This window comes from Neodiprion pinetum, chromosome 3, assembly GCF_021155775.2.
Source record: "Neodiprion pinetum isolate iyNeoPine1 chromosome 3, iyNeoPine1.2, whole genome shotgun sequence".
Taxonomy (NCBI): Eukaryota; Metazoa; Arthropoda; class Insecta; order Hymenoptera; family Diprionidae; genus Neodiprion; species Neodiprion pinetum.
The window spans coordinates 35,499,665-35,513,757 of record NC_060234.1 but is presented as its reverse complement, the minus strand read 5'-3'; the positions used below and the strand labels follow the sequence as shown (position 1 = coordinate 35,513,757).

Sequence of the window (14,093 nt, the reverse complement as noted above, 5' to 3'; positions counted from 1 at the left end):
GTGCGTTTTTTTTTTTTTTTTTTTAAACTGTTCGTATTATGTATAAAATATGTTTTATTACAGAACACAGTAATGACATAGATACAGGCTTATACGAGTAAAATTTACATGATTAAATTACGTAACATCAATGTTCTATGATTTAGATTAATATTACGTTATTGTTAGAATGACGTATGAATAGAAGAATACTCGTGATCGTTAAATCATAAATTAAATGCACAAATGATATGAGAGTATGCGATGGTACGGGTTGAGTTTCGTACCGGATGATAACGTAGTCCTCTACTCCACTTTTCCGAGTTCAAATAAGCTAGGCAGTTTCCGCGCTCTGATATCTTTTGACTTATCTGACTGGACTGTTTGCGCAATGATTGCGCTAAGATTATCCTATTCAGTCAACAACCGAGTATTTATTCTCAAATAATGAACTTCACCTAAGTTACAATTTCTTTCGCTGTTTTTTCTTTTTTTTTTAACCTAACAATGTTTCCGGCTGTAACGTGAAATGATAAAATAATCTCATTTCGACACGTGAGAATAACGGAATTGGATCAAGCAAAATATTTTCATTGGAAAATTTGCAATCGACCTCGTAGTATAAAAGTAAGGATAAAAAATCTTCGAGTTTGTATATCTGTAAATATTTCAAAATTTTATTGGCACCAGGACTTCAAACCTTAAGTTTGCGGTGAAAGGTACACCTAAGATTCTAAAAAGATCGACAGTCGCGAAATCGTATCCCTGTAACGTTTAATCAAGTCAAAAGTAACAGCTGTACAGGCGGAAGGATTTAATACTACAACGATAAACTGGACGTTCATCCTGCAACGGATGACAGTCTGAGTGATAAAAAAACAATTCGGTCGTATCATGAGTTATCTCGTATTCGTGAATCTTCTATCAATGACTTAAAATTATAGAGGAAATTTTCTGAAAAAACTTTCAATTCAACACATTTTGTCGTCTACCGCGATCTTTGTCAATAATAGTGTTTATTAATAATTCTCACTCTTCAGTATTCTTTTTCTTTCCAAAACAAATGCGAAAACAAAAGAAACCCCGAAACGTTCAATAGCTTTTTAGTAAATTTCAGAAAATTAACTTCACCGAGGATTCAGAGGTTTTTGGTTATCAGTTTTAAAAGAATATTCTAACGATGAATGATTATTACTAAATTAAAAACTGCAAGTGGAGTAATCTTTGGATTTTTATCATAATGAAATTTTCGACGTGTTTAAATTTACACTAGTATTACGTAGGTAACATGACTTGGAAGCCGAAGAGCCACGAATGAGAAAATGGACGAACAGAAGATGAGAAGCGACGGTTCAACGTATTGCGTAATTGTGTGCAGGGTATGTTGGTTATGTGGAATTGGCGGTTTGTATTGCGCAACATGCTGGTTAATTTCGGCGTTACAAAGACCGGTTTTAAGCCCCGGATCAAGCAGGAGTCGCACCCTTCTTGTTGAGTCGCTGCAGCTGCAAAATAAGTTGCGTATTCACAAATCGTTTCTTTATTCTTACTGTATGCATTGAAATTCTTTTTTCTTTTTAGTTTTCATTTTTCAGCATCATTCAAAGTTCGTCCCTCCCGCTGTCTATGTACTCGAATCGCTGTAGAAAAAACACAAGCGGCCGTTACACACGGCACTTGTTCTATTTTTCCTTACTATTCTACCATTTTCATGCTTTACTCTATAAACTATAAAACTAATCCGGTAAAACGGACAGCCAAAAAGAATTTAGAATCTCCGATTTTTCGCAAAGTAATTTCGTATAGCGCGTACAAACAATCATAGATTGAAAAGTATTCTGAACGTTACTGCGATGAAATTTACGACTACAAATCTGCATGACTTCACAGCAATATTTACAGCATAATTTCGAAAACTGTGCAAAGAATAAAAGTTGACGCGCTTCTGTTTTCTGCGTTTTAAAAGCGGTAGCGTTTTGTAAAATCTTCGTCATATACTCCATAAAAAAAAAATCACGTATACGTAAATTTGTATCCGGGTTTAAAAAATTTCGGTGTCGAGATCTCAGTTCCGAAAAAGCGACTCGTTCGCCACGCGGTAATCGTGGATCTACATTTTCGTTTCGAATACCTCTTTCTCCTCGGTGACGGCGAATTCGTACTGTCTTCGTGGTTCCGGTTGTTCGGCCGGTCCCAACGCGTGTTCGTAGATCAAAGCTCCAGCGATTCCTCCAAGAAGTGGTCCCACCCAGTACAGCCATTGGTTGTCCAACTTTCCCATGATTACCGCACTGCCAAGAGCTCTAGCCGGGTTCATCCCAGACCCGGTTCTTGGAATCTGAAATCAACGACGGAACGCGAAGGATCAGCGGTTGTTTCTTAACTGTCCGGTAGTCGATCCGCGAAATCGAAGGGCCGGATATCAGTCGCTTGGAAGTATGTAGGCGTTCGGAAATCCGGCAGTCTAGCTTACTACTCACCCCAACGAAGTGACCGACGGTAACGGCGAAGCCGATGATGATCGGCGCGATACCCTTGCTGTCGGGCTTGGCTCCGTCGCAAGCACCGCAGACCACCAGGACCAGGACCAAACCAAGGAAGAACTCTACCCCGAGAGCTTGTTCGACCCTCACGGGGAGCCCATGTCCCACCGTTCCCAAGAACTCCTGCATTTCCGCGCTTTCCGTTGACAACGCCCTGACGATCGCCGATCCAGCTATTGCACCGGTGATCTGCGCTATCACGTAGAGGACCGCCCGGATTACGGGAACCTTGGTGAGTAGGAAAAAAAAATTCATTAGATTTAAACTCGATACAAGGTACTTGCAGAGGATGGTAAGGTGCCTCGAATAACCGGCTGTACTTTACCAAACAAATCTTATTACGGTGATTGAAATCAGAGCATATGTACAACGTAGGTATAAGGTAATACGATTTCCAATTGCAAAGTTTAATTTTTTATCATTCAAAGAACGTACAGAAGAGAACCCCTGGGTTGACACACATGCTCGTATATAGACGTGTACGGTTATACCGATATGGGAAAGGCCTAGTTCTTTTTATTTATTTATTTTTATACATCTCTCTTGCAAAATCCGAAGACTATAAAGAACGCGTGGACCGGTTCCCTTTGACCATTCGCGGAGAGCTCGTAATTCTAATCTCGAGGTCACGGTACGCGATCAAAAGATCTCTCGCGTAGAGTTTAACGTACCTTGCCTACGACGGCGAGACCGACGGTGACCGCTGGATTTACGTGCCCTCCGGAAATGTGCCCGATAGCCTGGATCACGACGGCGACTGTCAGGCCGAAGGCAAGACTGATCGCGACGACGTTGTTTTTGTTGGCCACGGCACCACAGCCGAAAAAGTTCAACAGCAGCGTGCCCAAGAACTCGGCGAACAAAGCTCTGTAAAGCCCAGCCTTACGATCCGAAAGTTCCTTCACTCCCAAAATGGCTTTTATTCCTCCCATCTGAGAACAGAATTCATTATTAGATAAAGAGAGTCGTTCTTGGAAACTGGATACGTCCGATTCCTAACCGCGTTATTGCCAAGTTGGAGAGCAAACACTCCAAACATCTTTCAAGTAGTTATGTGTGAAGGGTTGAAATACGTATTCGTTTTTCGAGGGTATGCTCAAGAGCGTGACTTACAGCTCCGTTATTCTTGGAGCTTCTGCGGTTAGCATTATTTATAACGTGTGATGTTTGATAGTGACATTGACGAGTCGAGCCCCTGTAATCTCACACGGTCCCCGGTAATATATAAGCGCAACATATATTCGTCGTACAATCATGCCACTTTGTCGTATTACAATTTAGTTGGCAAGTGGAGGGAGCAACTTGGTTCGAAAAAATACTCACCCTTTTCAAGTGGCGATTCTAAGGCACGCAACCTAGTGCGTGATTATTTTTTACACCGAATAGACGTGGCTTTTACTATACTTGAGGTGTGAAAAATTTTGTGTTTGCTGCAACGATACACGTGGGGGAATGTGAATTGGTTATTTGCACGGTATTTTTCAGGACCGAGTCCTTATTTACGGACACAATATTGATAAGGATAAAGCTAACGGTATAATTAGAACTCATAAACACCGCGGTTAGCCAATATTGAGAATGAAATCATTGGTATTTATAATAACAGCTGGTCGGGTTTAGTCAGAAATATTGACAATAGATGTGCAGAAAAGTGACGCTTGAAATGCGCTCCGCAAATAACATTCTTTCAATCACAAAATTCAAACCGGTTACAATTTTGTTGGCGACGGAACATATTTTCGTTACATCGATTCGCCGAATCCAATGAATTGTTCATTCGTGCGACGAATAATGTTCTTTTATCATGAATCAGGAATTGGTCATTTTTTACGATTAAATTTTCAAACAATTAACAGTAATTATATTTATACCATACCCTACGTTCATAATTTTAAAATCAGATAGTCGCGTATTTTAGCATCACCTCGCGGAGCTTGAAGCATCGAACTTTCTTACAGGTCTACTACTAGAATGTACATCACGTACACAATTTCCTTGCATATTTCCATGTCCCAATTTGTATTTGACAAAAAAGACGCGTGTGATATGAATCGAGATTGAAGCTAGGATCGGCAATGATTGTTAGTACAATCGTACCTACCCTACGCATTGCTTAGCAATTAGAATGATGATAAAATGCGATAGTGAAGTCGTATAGTTTTACAACCAGAATTGTGTAAAAAGAGTGTCTTTTTTTACTCTGAAAAACCCGTCGCGATTGAATTATTTTAATCGACCATAATATATAGTAAACTAATTTCTCTGTTCAAACTATAATTGAAAACGAAGCGTCGCCCTCGGTATAAATTGGGGCTGCGGTTACTTGGACGATCCTTGTGTAGAAGTTACGCGACGAATGCGTTCCGCTTAACAAGTTACGCGAATAAAAAAAAGTTTGCATAAATTGTATACATTGTGTCGTATTACACATGCAGATAATCATATCCCGAAGGCTGTGTTCTCGACCTGTTTAGCTGCAGACGCGTCAGATCATTGAATCACTCTGAAATCATTCCGTCACCCACATTCGTTTGTTCCATAACCAGCGATGTTCCTCCCAGCGATGCGGGCAATGGGACTCAACTAATTCATGTAAACAATTGTAGGCGAATGCGTAACTCATTGGCGGACGCGTTCTCAAGCCTTGTTACTACTACGCCCACGAATCGCAATTAACGTGGTCGGTTTATTTCTAATCCAAAGATTAGGATATCCTCAATAAAAATCGCGCTCGTGAAACGTTTGGGTTATTCTCGACTTGATTATTATTAAATATCGATAATGTATATTGCCGCTTTTTCATAATCTTCGATGACTCAGCCGGCTGCGCAGCTGGATTTTCACCCGAGTACGTATTTACCAGTGATTACGGGTATGCGCTAAAACTTCAATAAATGTTGTTTTTATCATCACAGTTACCGCGTGCGAAGTGGATAATGAGCAATAAATAATCGCACGAAATGTTGCACTGTAAGCCATTCTTCGTCACCGATTATCCCCAATCGAAGGTCGTATCTATAGTTTACGATAGAATCGACGTGGCAAGTTCCGAGCATCAACAGTAATTGAATAATTGAAGACAAAAATAGTTCAATGCGCGGTAGAAAAGATTGAGATAACTTTTGTGCGAGTCTTAAAACGTATGCCAGATGAATATGAATGATGTCATCCTCGATATTACTCTCGGCTCAGCTTAAATATAATTCCATGCTCATCCTTTTCGTCGTTCACTATTTAAGGTACGCGGTAAATGTGCCTGCAGTTGCGCGAAACAAATTACATTTTGTGCATTAACCGTCTTAACTAAATGACGGAATGATTCCGCAGAATTTCCAAATATTTTTCTACGAAATCATGAAATTATACACCAAGTTCGAGTGACAATCTGTGAGGTCGGAATGAGTTGCCAGAAATTTTGTTGTTCTAACGTAATATGTATTTTTGTAAAACATTGACCGGTAGAAAAATAGCGGACACCAATGAGTCGACTCAAATTGTTTACCAAAAAAACATGTGAGAATTCGAAAACATGATCATTGCTCGGTTGTTTGTACAAATCTTTTCAACGAGTGACCTGTTGCTTTTTCTAAAAAAATAACCGCCGTATCTTCTTTGTTCCGGAAGTCAAGACCCGGCGATTGCATCGGAAAGTTACCTCAGCGATCTGAACGTGGATGTGGCAGAAAAATTCGAGTCGACGTGTCTCTGATGAAATTTGAAATCATGTGAACGATTGCGGTATGTACTCGTAATTTACATATCACACTCTATAAAACAAAAGACCTTGATAAAAAAATTTGCAACGATCTTCGGAACGTAGCCCAGTTTCTGCTACATTGGCCAATCAGTATAACGTTCTACACATGCACGATTTAATATGTATAAAACACAATGCAGAACGTACGAGACGGCCACGTCGCAGGGTACACAGAGGGCATGGAATTTCGGAGCGTGATTGCACCAATTTAAACCAGTGCCGTTAAGTTGACCCTGCAGAGTAATCACGTAGGAGAGAGATTCAACAACGAATTCTTTCTTAATTTTTTTTTTTTTTTTTCTTTTGTTTTCTTTTCCTTTTTCTTCTCGTCTCGTTTTTTATCTCGCGTGAATCGAGGCCCCCATATACCATTATCTTCAATCCTATCCGGGCAGTTATTCACCTCAGATCCTTTTCGGCTGCCCACCTCTGCCCTGCGGCGTTGAATGGATATAAAGCACACTGTGCCTAGGTGCATATACCCGTTTCTCTATCTCTCTCTCTCTCTCTCTCTTTCTCTCTCCCTCTCCATCTCTCTTTCTCTATCTCTCGATCAAGGTGAGTATGTACCGCATTGCGGAGTTAGACCATTCCTGCTAACCGTACGTCCCAATAAGTCTTTCACGATCATCACGACGGCGAACGATCACTTTTTATATCGTACATCATTTTTCTATCGGAAAAAACTGATGCGGTGTAATTTGCACTTGCCTATGTTACTTCCGAACTTGAAAGGTGGACATTCGTGTAAGTTTCGTGGAAATCGGAACACTGGTGCTTGAGTTTATCGGTAACAAACGTACAAACAAAATAATCCGCAGACATGGCAGGATTTGTGTTTTTTTTTTTTAGCTATTAGTTTTAATCGCTATTTTTAAAGCTCACCGTAACGAGGATCGTGTTTCGTGTGGCTGAATCTATTCGCCTCAGATTGGATATCGGCTGTTGGAAAAAAGCTGTTACTTTGGTGTAGAATTACGATTTTTTTTTTTAATCGTATTTTCGAATTAGAAACCGAACCCGATTTCTGTGATCGAACCGTTTGTCGGATGTTTATATACTAAAATCACAATCCTTGCCCTACTTTGGGATTTCAAAGTGCGACTGTATCTCACGATCAGTTTATCCAAAATCGATAAATCGAGCGTCGTTCTATTACCCTGACGTCAGTTGTCACATGTGCGATAAAGTGTACCTACTTCACTTGTCGGATTTTTCACGTAACGGAGGTGAAAATCAGTTGAATAATTTCTTCGGCAAGATATTATTCTAGCAGCAGGTCTATATATAGGTACGTGTAATACGAATTGGCAAGGACAATACAGCCTGTGAAAAGCATCATTAAACACCGTGTATATAAAATGGACAAACACCGGGTTCGCTAACGACGAACAAATGTTTCTGTGGCTTGTTTAACAACGCTAATGGGATTAGATTCGGTTTCGTATATTACACGTCCGCCAATCCTCGTCCCATGTATTCAGATACGGTAGAAATAATGCTAGAACCGACCTTTCGTTCGGCCCACGACTGTTATTATTTTACGAGTTTTTAAACGACGCGGCGCGACCGCGCGTGCCCGAAACTTACTAGTTCCTATATTATATTTAGATGAAAGAGAAAAGAATAAAAATAAGTTTCTACCATTCGGAGAAGAGCGAACGTGAACGATGAGAATAACGTTACGTTAATTATTGTTCTTGTGTCAAACGGTTCGTGGAGTGCAATTAAAAAACGAAAATAAGGTGAAAAAAAAAAACAACAACAACAAAAATAGCCAAATGTTTGGCCGTAGATCATCGGGATTTTCGTAAATAAAGATGGACTGTTTTCTGTAATTAGATGGACGATATTTCAACGGACGATAATAAAACAGCCCGCGGGTTTTCACCCTTGGTTGAAAAACAAAAGCACCGCCTTTATTGTGCTCGATTACCTGACAAACATAGAATGTTAGATAAAGATTCTTAACTCTCTGACACACGCTGCGGTGCAATGCTGTTTGTAGCCTATATATAATATACGTATACTTGGCGATGTTGGTCGAACTGTTGAGTGTTTTTCGAGTCAAAGACCTCGGTCCAAGCGGATTACCAAAGCCACCAACAGCGAAAGGTTGTTATAGAGAAATGTATATTGTATATGTCTGGATACAACGAACATGGAATGTGAATAATTTTTCTATTCATCTAATTATTCGTCAGCGGTTCGGTAAATTATTTATACGGCGTCACTTAATGGATAATAAACTATCGGATAATCCCTGGATTTCAAACGTTTTCTGCCACTGTACAAAGTCTATCTTAAACTATACCAGTATCGACAACTTAATTGGGCTATTATGAAATCAGGGGGATCGACAAAGCTGTATCGATAAAAGGAAACACTGCGTTGTACGAAAGAGGAGGAAAGAGTACGAGAGCAGATATATATACAGCCCCATTTTCTTCTTCTTTTTTTTCACCCGAGATAAGAACACGCTTGACACATGTCAGCGTTATATATTTGTCAGTTTAATATAACGTTCAAAGTTTTTTTTTTTCACCAAACAGGAACATATAAATTTATAAAATGTTTGATTCGCGAACGTATTAAATAACTGACACGCCTCTTACCTAATGAGTCGGTTTTTTTTTTTTTATTTTAAGCAAATTATTATTCACCGCGGTTGAGATAGAACAATAATTATATACGAGTGCCATACGCTGCGTGACCTTCCTGGAGACCGGTAGCGAAACCGCGATAGCGATATTCCTGTAAATAAGTAATTGTACGCAGGGCGTAGCTACGACGGTTTCATGGCAACATAAAATAATCCCCGGTGCTGTAATTGGCTCACGAACATTAAGTTTAAGTACAAAATTGTATGAAAATTTTTACTTTATGGGTTTTTCGAGATACACCGATACCCTCGAAGTGGAAATGTAATTGTATATAAGTAAAATGTGTGATTAGGAACAGATTACAGCAAGATTATACGAGTAAGATTTTTTCTCATTATATTATTTTCCAAATGAATACGACGCATTTCTGCCGATCACAATCTGAATTCGGTTTTAAGAAACTTGAAACATTCGCTGGCTCATGACTGATCATTTTGAAATAGCATTTGCATAGATACACCTGGAGGCAAAGGCGTAACGATAATCGAGTCTAAGGACCAAACCTTGGCACGGAACGAAGTTATTATTAATTTTTTACAGCAATCTTATAAAACGTGGAAAAATCACCGTGAAGGTCAAAAAGTTGCACCATATTTCTGCATTTATATAAACAGTCAGAGTAGTTGAGGCAGGGAAAATCACATTCTAGGGTAACAAGTAGATATTCCGAATAAAAAACGTATCGAATAGAAGAGAATAAAATGAATATATTTTGTTTTGCATAAGTTTAGAACGTGGGTGGTTAAAATATCTTTGTCACAATGCAAACGAACTCTCGATTAAGGTAACCGCGTTCAATTATATTAACATCCTCTTCATTCAATTTATTACGGCCACTTGAATGGTATTCAAAATTTGAATATCACATCTGAATTTTCGTCGTTGCTACTACAGCTCTAAAATAATACAGCGCAGTAGAGTAAATGATCGAAAAACTTACCCTGACGAAAAATGTGTGATCTGCGTTAAGGGCGAATCGTAGTTGCAAATAAAATTTGAAAAACGTTAAATCACTGATGCAGTCTGTTCTGCTCGAATTGTCTTCCCCGCGCGAAGTTCGAAGTTCTTTCTTGGTAACTTTTTCTCACCGGTTTGCGGTTCGCGGAGCGGTCGCACAACTCCGGGGATCTCGAGTCTCAACTGCGTACTGTGTACCCCGGCATAACGTCATATACATACCTATATAGTGCCGCAGCCACCGCTTCCTCGCCGGCTTTACCCGGCGCTGCCTCCCGAAGACGTCGTAGGGTAGGGATATCACTTGTTGGAACTGCCACCTCCTCCCTCGTCGCCTAGAAGAGGCCGTCAGGTGCTTACGATTAGCGAGCTTTGTTAGCGATTCGGTTTTGGTAAAGGGAAAACGTCGAAAGGAAAATGAGTGAGAAAATTATCGACGATTTATCGGATTTTTCATTTTGAGCAACTCACTTTTGCCCAATCTCATTGCTGCGTGTTTCGTTTGGATAGAATACTTGATTATTATTATACCCTAACGAATTGAGTTTTGCAATGGTGTAATATAATTGTAATACGATATCGTCATCTTTTCTATTATACCTCGGGAAGGGCTACGTCACTTTTCTAAAACGGAGTTGTGATCGCGATTATTATAATTTTTCGCTTAACGTTGAGCCTCCGCAGCTTTCGAGTCTATACCTGTCGAAACCCACGATCAAACTGCCAAGAAATTTCAGTTGAATAAAGCTGTCTCCCCCTTGATAGATGGAATTTTTACCATTCGACTCTGTCCGTGTATTCAAACTTTTCAATTATTTCCCAACTTTGGATACTACCCAAAAAATAATTTTTTCCTTTTCTTGAAAGAAACTCTACGTGTCTCAAATGTTTCTTAGTTTCATCTATTTGCACGTATTCATTTCTTACCCTTAAAATATTGAGAAATTCAACTTTATCATCAAACAAGTATCACCCAGATGCCTCGATATTTATATTGAATATCTCTGCATATAAATTTGTGAGATAATATTTGAGATTTGCCAGGAGCGTAAGGCTATGATAGAAACGACTCGTGTGTAAGCTAGAATAAACAACATACCGGTTTTTTACCGTCGAATCTTTCTAATTCATACGAAAATGTCATCGCTTCATGCACTTGAATGTATGCTAGTTCCACGGAACGTGAACCCGAATGCCGAAAAGCAACAGGTTGCATCACCGAAGTTCCCGACTTCTCACGCTAGTCCTCGCATTCTCCACTGAAATGTCAAATTAACTCTAGGATCTAGCCTACGACGTTTGGACCCGTACCAAAAATTCGAATACTCAACTCTGCAGTGACGGACGAAATGTGGGCAGCTGTTTTTAGCAGAGTGAATTCACTAATTATTACCAAGAAAAGTCAAATTCGGTCAAGTGCTAAATATGTGGATATTTTTTTGATTTTTTTTTTTTTGGGGGGGATTTGGAAGAAGAAATTTTTTTCATTACAACGCAAAAAAATTAAAGATTATACGAATGAATGTTCAGTTGATTAAGGCTCTCTTAATTAATTGGTAAACTTTGAAGTAACGGTTATCGTATATGAATATAATTTGGGTCAATCTCTTGTGAGCAGTTTCGGTGCGAATGATTCGGACATTTCTTACGCTACTCGGAAAGTGATTCTGCGTGATGTAAGCCAAGTAACAAGAATTTGTTCAATAAGAAATATTCCCGAGTCCAAGGTATATATTTGGCTTTTAAGTCATAAACTTACGAAAATTTCCAACAAACAATATCTCACGTATCACGGTACAAATAACTGCGCTGCGGCTAGTATTTTTGTTTTGGTAAATTATTTCTTCGTTCAAAAATAACAGAAAATCGATGAGAATTGCTCTGTGCAGTGAAAAAAATCGACCCAACGATTGAGATCGTTTATTTATTTTTTTTCTTCTTCTTTCAAAATATGAAAAAAATCACCGACTCAACTCGAGCTTGTGACAAATAAAATGTCACGGTAATTATTATATTCGTACTGGATTCTCGCGCGTTGAACGCGTGATTTCGGTTCGATTTCTAGGCCCGGAAGCAACGACCCATTAGCTACAGGGACGAAAGAACAAAATCAAACGTCTAGGACATGGGGAGAAATTAAGTTGAACGAGTGACGCTGCTCTTTTCGTAGAGAACCAGGGATGATTGGAGAGAGAAAATGAGAAAACTATTGCTCTACAACGGGGAGAATTATTTCTACGTATGCGTCGATCGTTGTACATCGAAGGCCGCCAGTTGCGGAATTCGAGGAAGCGTGTAAAAGCGATCCATGGAACGAAACCGCGCCACCGCTAAAATCCCCACTTGGCCATTCAATTAAACCACCACTGATTACGATGTTCTCAGATTATCCTTTTGCAGCGTGTTCAAATTATGTGGAACGGAAGAAAGAGAGACGTTACGCGGCGGCAACATTACACGTGTGTAGTACTTATCTCTGCATGGCAAGTTGAGTCGAGCGATTATCACAACGTTTAATGAAATTTTATTGAAAATATATGCGACGATACGTTGGGAGTTTGGTTAAACCCTCATTCGATACATAGATGAATTTCGCGCGGCGAGAGAAGGAGGTTCGTTTTAAAGCGATGAAATTCTTGGCAAAGAGATCGCCCTCCCGAATTTTCCTAAAATTATAATTTATTTAGAAAGAGGTTAGATTTTTATCTGCCATTCCTATACGCATTGTGCAAGTTGTCTATAAGCTGCCAAGTTTTCACGACACTCGTATACAGTGCACCCAGTTTCAGCTCGGGAGAAAAGCACTTAATACCGACAATAAACATGCTTCTACCGCAAAGTAAAGATTGAAAAATCCTCTGGGCGAGGCGATGCAAAATTCTCGAACATCACGCGAAATAGAACGTGAGACACGTCGTTGAGTCCTGGTATCTATTTGCAACCTGCAAGTATCGAAGGCATCCGGTGCAGTTTGGCGAGATTCAGGGACGCGTTTGACGAATGTTCACGACAATATTCTAGTTTTTCATCTTGTAATTATCTCTGCATTATCTACGTTTGTATACACATATGTTACAATGCATAAAGCGAGAAGCGGTGCGACCACCGAGTGTCCTTGCAGTTTGTAATTCTATTTCAATGTAACATCAAAAATTCGACGTACGTCTTCGCTGTGGCTGATCGTCGTCGAGAAGGCTGGAAAAATTGCAGCCTAGACTTTCGCACCGCATATCGACTGTACAGTTTTAACGTAACGAGATGCGCTACGACAAGCAATAAAGTCCTTGAATTACCGGCTTCGCGTTTTATCCGTCCATGTCCACGTCATCAATATTATTTGCGAGAAATAGAGAGAAGAATGAAAAAAAAAAAAAAAATTAAATACACGCGCGCAGACAGCGACTTACGTAAGGCGACGCTGCAGATGATGTGACTCAACTGAAATTGATCTTATAACGAACAGTAGTATGTAGCTGCGTGCAACTTGAGGACTGTAGATTTTTCCAACCGTTGTTCAAATTTCCCTACCAGCGTAATTAACGATGCGTATCGGATTTCTCCCATCCCGCCGATTAAATTCATTCTACGCTATTTAATTCTGAATATCTAATACACATTGTGCCACTCCGCTGTGCCACTTGTCAATTGCAAATGACTTTCTCGATTGAAATATCGCTTCCGCGATTCCGTAATGATATACTTTATACTGATATATCGCCGCCTAACTGCCGAACAATATACAGGCATGTGTACGTGTAGCGAATGAATGAATCGATGAACGATTGAATTCTCGTAATCCTTCGTGGTGTAACATCGTCATCAAGTTTCGGATCGGTGGAGAGTTTTGGGTAACCGTTGGATGCTTTAGAAAGTGGTAATAATTCGGCGGAGGGAAATTTCGATGATTCGCCTAGTGCTGAGCACGTGCTCGGTTGTACGAGTAGTTTTAACGACGGAAAAGATTTCCGCAGATAAAATAAACAGACTTTATTTCGAAACAGATATTTATTTACTCATTGATAAACGCCCCTGTCGGGACACGTCGACTAGGCAGCTACTTTCACGCATCATTGTGCACACATAATTGATAACGGCCCGTTTCGATACTTGAGAATTTATTTTCTAGTCGATATATGCCGGTATGATTATAGTTTACCCGCTTAAGATTTTTATTGACTACATTTTATTCGTCAG

At 39.7% G+C, this 14,093-nt stretch overlaps 1 protein-coding gene across 2 annotated transcripts; it reads right to left on the bottom strand.

Moving 5' to 3' along the window:
- Positions 1-36: 36 nt before the first annotated feature.
- LOC124215623 (aquaporin AQPAn.G) lies at positions 37-10,107 on the bottom strand. Of its 2 annotated transcripts, none has more exons than XM_046619225.2 (5): positions 9,883-10,107; positions 3,194-3,454; positions 2,460-2,750; positions 2,111-2,317; positions 37-1,619 (listed from the first exon to the last, which is right to left on the bottom strand). In XM_046619225.2, exons 2-5 carry the CDS (start codon positions 3,452-3,454, stop codon positions 1,581-1,583), a joined length of 798 nt encoding a protein of 265 aa, XP_046475181.1. In that variant the 5' UTR covers positions 9,883-10,107; the 3' UTR covers positions 37-1,580. The 2 variants fall into 2 exon arrangements, with proteins under 2 accessions (XP_046475181.1, XP_046475180.1); XM_046619224.2 differs by having other exon boundaries at positions 37-1,484; positions 9,883-10,106.
- Between the last annotated feature and the right edge of the window lie 3,986 nt (positions 10,108-14,093).